General features: G+C 33.0%; 1 protein-coding gene across 1 annotated transcript; it reads right to left on the reverse strand.

Moving 5' to 3' along the window:
- Positions 1 to 1,986: 1,986 nt before the first annotated feature.
- Positions 1,987 to 3,871, reverse strand: LOC132184583 (ABC transporter I family member 17-like). Its single transcript, XM_059598272.1, has 4 exons — positions 3,723 to 3,871; positions 3,293 to 3,625; positions 2,476 to 2,663; positions 1,987 to 2,359 (listed from the first exon to the last, which is right to left on the reverse strand). The coding sequence occupies exons 1-4, from the start codon at positions 3,733 to 3,735 to the stop codon at positions 2,108 to 2,110; spliced, it is 786 nt and encodes a 261-aa protein (XP_059454255.1). The 5' UTR covers positions 3,736 to 3,871; the 3' UTR covers positions 1,987 to 2,107.
- Positions 3,872 to 7,028: the final 3,157 nt, after the last annotated feature.

The raw sequence follows: 7,028 nt of genomic DNA on the forward strand, positions 1-7,028 counted from the left end.
TTTGTTCGGCTTTGTAGTATTGTTTAAAACACAAACTCATTTCGGTTCATAGTTGGCTTATTGTTATTTAAGGCACATCTCTAATCATAGTATCACAGTCGACGACCACCTTCAATCACCGCTGTCGAAAGGAAATAATATTCCACCTTGAGTTTGAGGGGCGATGTTAGAGTGTGTTGTGAGATATAATTTGATATTATAATTGATATATTAAAATCAAATTAGATTTGAATACATTCAATAATGATTTGATCTCCCATACCATTTTGTATTATCTCTACTTCCCTATAAATAGAGGTAATTTGTATTGTAAATTAATCAAGTGAATATAAGAAACAATGTAACCCTTAGAGCTTTATCATGTGGACGTAGATCATAGATCGAATCACGTAAAATCTTTGTCTCAATTTTCTTTATTCTGCTTTAATTTTATTTGATTATCTTTTCTTTCAGCTTCGTCCATTACCATCAATTATTTATTGTTGAGCTCAAAAATAAGAAAGACCAAGAAGAAGAAAAAAAATCCTTTCCAATAGCTGGCCTTTTGTTAATTGTGGAGTTTGCTTGGACCCATAGATTATCTAGAATTCCATTTTAATCAATTGAGGTAAAGCAAGAGCAATTGAATTATTAAAGAACACATTAATTTGGGTAAAATCAAATCTCATAAATAAATATTGATATTCATTAACGAGGCTTTATCCTTCACATTAGTTGAGAATTTTAACCTCTCATGGAGTCAAGATAGATTGAAGAATATGAAGAAAAAGACCTGAAGAGGAGAAAAAAGAACTGGAAAATCAAAAACACATTGTCCTTTGCAATCAAACTTCCCCTTTAGTTGTGTTCTTTGTTTTTCCTTCATTGAATCAATGTTTTTTCTTTTGTTTGCCTACATTGCATGAATCCCCAGAGTCCCAAGTTTTTGGTCACCTTTATAACCTAATCCTAGCAGATAAACACCAAAATGAGAAGAAAGTTTCGGATGGAATTTGTCCAGATTTTCAAGCTCATATTTTAGGGCGATTTTCACATAGTAAATGTACGAATTATTTAGGAAAAAAATTTGTCACATTTTGAATTCTATTTCTAAACACCGGTTTTACCTCAATTTGATGCATGAGCTAGAAGTTATGATCAAAACACAGAGACATGTGCAAAAGAAAGAACTCTTAATCTGGGATTAAATTAAATTCGATTTTTTTCTCCAATTAATGAAATTCCAGTTGGTTGCTTTCCTTAGTTGATTAGGCTTCACTACATCCTCTAGGTCTTCTAATTTGGATTTAATTCAATCCTAGATTGAGAGTCTTTTTGCGCATGTCTTTGTGTTTTGATCATAATTTTTGGCTCATGCATCAAATTGAGGTGAATTGAGTGTCATTAGAAATAGAATTCAAAAATGTGAGTTTTTGGCTCATGCATGCTTAGTTTTATTTTTGATTCAGAAAAATTACCTTTTTGTTAAACTAGATTAAGATTTATTTGGTTTAGATTTGGTTAGTTTTCCTACATCTACACAAATTCTTGTGGGTTCGACATCGCACCGGTTCGTACACTTGTGAGTATAATAAAATTTCACAATAGCTTCAGCCATGTGCCAACAAGGCCTTTGTCATCTATGGGTAAAGATCATGTGAGGAAAGAAGAGGGCCTTTCGAAAACAAATTTATGAACCTAACCTTTGATGAGTTTAAGAACTTGGATGATGATTGCTTGAGCAATCCTAACCATCTATGTTCCATCCTAGTCACCTCGTGTCAGGTAGAGCAAAAGGAAGCACACAAGGAGCATTGGCTTAATAAATGCTTAAACTCATTGTCTTTACTTAAAATACAGATGTTCTTCAATTGGTGAATTTTCATTATTGAGCAAAGCACAAGATCTAAGGTAATGCTATACCAACTTACTTAACAGAGTTTGAAGACAAGGACCCATAATATCATATTAGTAATGGACAGACTTCCAAGGAATATATATATGGTGTACACTCTGAACAGACATGATCTATAACCCACGCAAGGTGAAACAAAAATATCCAACAATGAACTTTTATGAGCTTCTTTCGAGAAGAAAGAAAGAAAGAAAGAAAAAAAAAAAAAAACAATCAGCTGAGCTCAAGAAATCTTTGTGCCATAGGATGCTTGGCTTCTGAGAGATTATCAGGTTTCAACACTTCAACAATTTCACCTTTCACAAGGAGACAGACAATATCAGCAATCCTCTGGATTTGTTTGATGCTGTGAGAGACAATAATAATTGTCATTCCCTGTTTCTTCTGCAGATTCACAAGAACATCCTCTATGTTCTCCGTCGATATTGGGTCCAAGGCACTTGTTGGCTCGTCCAGCAGCAGAACCTTCAACACAGACCACATCATCAGACTCACATCCTCATCTCTCTCTCTCTCTCTCTCTCTCTCTATATATATATATATATATGATATATCATAGTGTGAAGAGGAAGGTGGGTTACCTCTGGTTTATTAGCCAGGGTCCTAGCCAGAGCCACCCTTTGAGCTTGTCCCACAGAGAGCTCACCACCAGTCTTACTGAAAAAAGAGGGATCAAGATCTGCAAGCCTTAGCAACTTGTAAACCTCCTCATCGCTTAGCTTCTTCCCTCTCAATTGTGGTCCATATCGTATGTTGTCCGCCACTGTGCCTGAAAATACAGATATCCATCCATGGTTAACGTGACAATAACACATGATGGTACCGTAATGGAGCCTATGTTTTCTTAAAATTTTTAATTTCTGTTCTAGAAAAAACATTGACAAGCAAAACACAAAACATAATGGTACAAAAAACATTTATGTTACGAATCTATCAAGTCAGTTTATAAACATGAAAAATGCAAAGTAAATTGTCACATTAATTTATAAACATGAAAAATACCATGTAGACCATCACATGAGTGTCTATATTTTAGTAGCAGGACTTTCTAAAACATATAGACAAAGGGGGCTATGACCCTCCTTTGTTTTCAATTTTTCTTTTAATTTTTTATTTGAGTTATGTATATATGGTTTAAAAATTAAGTTTGACCTCTTTCAAAATTAGGCTTTAACGTCTCATTCATACTTTCGTCATTTCGAATAAACAAATCAGAGTAACGTACCTAGCAATATCAGTTTATAAGACTTATAAACTGATATTGCTACTTTCAATATTGACCAAAAAAACAAAGAATATTGCCACTTTCAATAACGTACGTTACGTACCTAGAATAAACAAAGAATATTGCTACTTTCAATATTGACCAAAAAAAATTGATAGCAAACGACACCGTACCTTCGAAGAGAGCGGGAAGCTGGAAGAGCATTCCCACCTTCCGGCGAAGGCTGAGCACATCGAGATTGCAAATATCACCGCCGTCCAAAAAGACGGTACCCAAAGGTGGCTCCCACAAGCGGTTCAGTGCCCTCAACAGCGTCGATTTCCCACTCCCGCTGGGCCCAATGATCCCTAAGATCACGCCCTTGGGTATGTCCACATTGATCCCGTTCAGTATCGGAACCCCCGCGTCCGATTCCTTTGTCAGATCACGTATCCGAAATTTCTCCTTGGCTTCATCTGGGCCGGAATCTTCTGCGTCTACCACCAGTAGGTGCTCCTGCACCTGATCTGCAAAGAAAAAACAGAATCAGAGATGATATCAGAGCCGTGGATTTCATCATACATACCAGAAAAAGGAAGCAATGTGGACAGAATTTGCAAGTACCTAGAGAAGGCATCGTGTTGGTCTGATAAACAGAGAGAGAGAGAGAGAGAGAGACAGAGAGAGGGAGAGACAAGAGATAGGGAAGCTGGAAAGAGTATTTTATTTAAGAAGGGTGGAGGAAAAGCCTCCCTCAGTTCCCAATGGATAGACCCAACCGCTTGGCTCAGTTGATGACTTTTGATATGTTATTATATGGAAAATGGACCAAAGATAAATTAAGCATTAGATTCTTTAGAATTCTTATAAATCTTTTATTAAAATTACTTAAATTGTCATAATTAATTTTAAATTAAAAGATTTATCATCTTAATATTTATTTATTTTTATTAATTTGAGTCGCGAAGCTAATGAAATATGTTTGTTAATGTGTTTTGAATGTGTTTTTCGTCTTTAATTTAAAAAATGTTTTGACATAAACATGGAAAGCCCGACTAGAACTACATTTGCAAATTTTATGCATGTAGCTATGAGATAACTTCTTTAGATATACGTGAACTAGTGGACCAATTAGTACTTGTTTGAGATTGAATTCAAGAATTTAAAAAGTACTTTTAATATATAAAAAATTGTGCTAAACGAAAATGTGTCTGTTTGGTAAAAATAAATAGGTTAGGAATGGGCGTCACTATCTGAGCTTTGATCCGGTGGTGTAACCAAGAATTAATGCTTGAGGGGGCTGAACCAAATGCAATGAAAAATTAATTTTTTTTTTCTCTTTATATATTATGTTACATAAAATATGATAAATACAATTCGAAATAGAAATAAACTAATATTTTATAACATAATATGTGTATTACATATTTATCAAAATTCATAAGTAATGAATCTTGCTCTTCTTCTTTTTTTTTTTTTTTTCTTTTTAATTTTGAAGAGTATTTTTAATTTATAAGTTATTTGTGTTTGAGAACAGAAAATAAGGAGGTAAACATTTTATATTTATATTCGATGATGATTTTATATCCATCGGACTTTTTCAAATTTCAAATGATTTACATCGAGGATCGAAGAATCACATTATGGAATAATTAAGTTAATCCAGAACCACTGAACCAAATTTAGTGTCTCTCCGAATACAACCTTTCCCACTTGGATAAAAGTAATCCCAAAAGCAAAGTAGTACTACTTTGACAAAGGCTTTAGCTCGTTTAGTAAAACATTTTAGAGAGATTTTTTTTCTAAAAAAATTAATTATATATATTAAACATACATATTTACAACTCACATCTCCAATCCCTTGCACACATATATGGTCCTATTAGTATATTGAAGAAACTTAGTATACACCCAAAAAAATTATAAAACAAAAGGAAAACCATACTATATAAACGTGAAAGACACACTACCTTTTATCTATCAGATATAATAGTTTAACCACATTCTCCTTGTGTTCTAACCTAAACATATTCTACTAGATTGCTAGTAAACCATTGTCATGAGTCCCTGATCTCAGCCTTAACCACCGCGAATGAAATGGAAAAAAAATATTTTCATTGTCATCCTTCCCTATAGTAGGCAAATATACATCCTTATTAGTATTTTTTTCTCTCAAGTAGAATAGTCAATTTGTAATTTTTCTTTCTAATATGAATAATAAATAAGCTAAGCATATTCACTATTTACAATATAAATTTTGTTTATTATTATTTTTTTCTCCATTTCTTTATTTTACTCTCCCATCCTCTTTCTTTCACACTATTTTTCACACAAAATAATACTTAAAGAAAAAATAAATACGTAACTAAAAATTTGTAATTTTTCAATAATTATTTTACATGCTTAAAGATGCTCAAATAATAGCTCCGAAAATACTTAATAGCACGTCCAAGAATAAGATGCGCAGAATCGGCAGTGGGGCGCAGCACATGCATGAAGGTGACATGCATGAAGGTGGTCACATGGCGTAAAAATGCAGGAGAATGCCAAAAACTCTTTTTACAAAAATTAGTAGTGGGAAGTGTTTAGTGGTCACATGGCGTCCAAGTCATATCTGATATGACTCATTCAAATTTGAGGTCTATAAATTTTGATGGGTTTGGGAAAGACCCACAGACGTGAAAGCATGGCAAAGAGGGAGAGAGAAAGCCAATGACGTATCCTTTTATTTTTATTCACTTATTTTTAAGTAATTTTATTTTTATAATTAAATTTGAGATGAATTATTCTTAAGTTTTGATTTAATAATATTAAAATTAAAATATGCAAAGTATTTCACTATAAAAAAGGAGTGGCTTACACCACACTACAAGCATCCGGCTTATTAGCGACAAGATTTTCTTACCCTCCAAGATGTTTTAGTAGTCTATTCATTTGTGCCAGCAAAGCAGCTTGAGACGCTTATAATTTCTTCATTTTTGCCTACATAGCAACTTGTGATTTCTCTAACTTATCATATTTCTCTAGTGATTCAAGTAGTTTCTTTTCAGTTTCTAGCTGTTTAGCCCATCTTTGATTATGGTTGTGAAGTTGGCATCGTAGCACGCTGTTGAGGAACTTGACCGGGTAAGTATGACACCGCAACCCTTTCCTTTAATATATCCGGAGCGATGTCCTCGTACCTTTTAATTGGTCCATAGTCCAATTCGGCCTAGTCTTGAATTGCGTCATCCCCTATTAAGGCCTTGTTTATTAAACCCCACCCCATCCCCCCACATCCCCGCACTATTTACTTTTTTTTTTTTTTTTTCAAAAAAATAATAAAATAAAATCTTATTTTTATATCAAATCATTTATTTTTTATTGTTATTCAAATAAAAAAATTACTACAAAATAAAATTTTTCACTTTTCAATACTGCTTTTTCATTTCTAAATATCAATCATTATCTTTTTTTTTTTTTTTTTTACACATGAACAGTGCCATGGTGGGGGTGTTGTTTAATGTGGTGTTTGGCAAACAACACCAAACACCATCGCACTGTTTATGTGCAAAAATAAAATAATGATTGGTATGAGAAAATGAAAAGTAAAAAATTTTGTTTTGTAGTAATTTTTTTATTTGAATAATAATAAAAAGTAAATGATGTAATATAAAAAGTGAATGATTTAATATAAAAATAAGAATTTTTTTTTTTGAAAAAAATAAAGTGAATAATGTAATAGAATGTGAAAGGATGGTGAGGGGTTTAACAAACAAGCCCTTAACAAACACCCCAAAGCCACCATGCGTTTCCCGAATGTTTTACATGTCTTGCGCCAGTAAACTAAAAAAAAGTTTAAACATTTCAAATAAGCTTAATCATACAACAAACATAAGGCAAAAAAATGTTGCGGTAGTAAAACTCAGCTGTTTATAGAGCATCCATTGA

This window comes from Corylus avellana, chromosome ca6 (assembly GCF_901000735.1).
Source record: "Corylus avellana chromosome ca6, CavTom2PMs-1.0".
NCBI classification, from domain to species: domain Eukaryota; kingdom Viridiplantae; phylum Streptophyta; class Magnoliopsida; order Fagales; family Betulaceae; genus Corylus; species Corylus avellana.

What these genes read in the sequence shown, in the direction of transcription:
- LOC132184583 (XM_059598272.1), bottom strand. An exon ending in GCTTCCCGCTCTCTTCGAAG is followed by an intron (nt 2,664 to 3,292) that starts GTACGGTGTCGT and finishes CTGTATTTTCAG; the next exon opens with GCACAGTGGCGGACAACATA. An exon ending in CCCTGGCTAATAAACCAGAG is followed by an intron (nt 2,360 to 2,475) that starts GTAACCCACCTT and finishes TCTGTGTTGAAG; the next exon opens with GTTCTGCTGCTGGACGAGCC.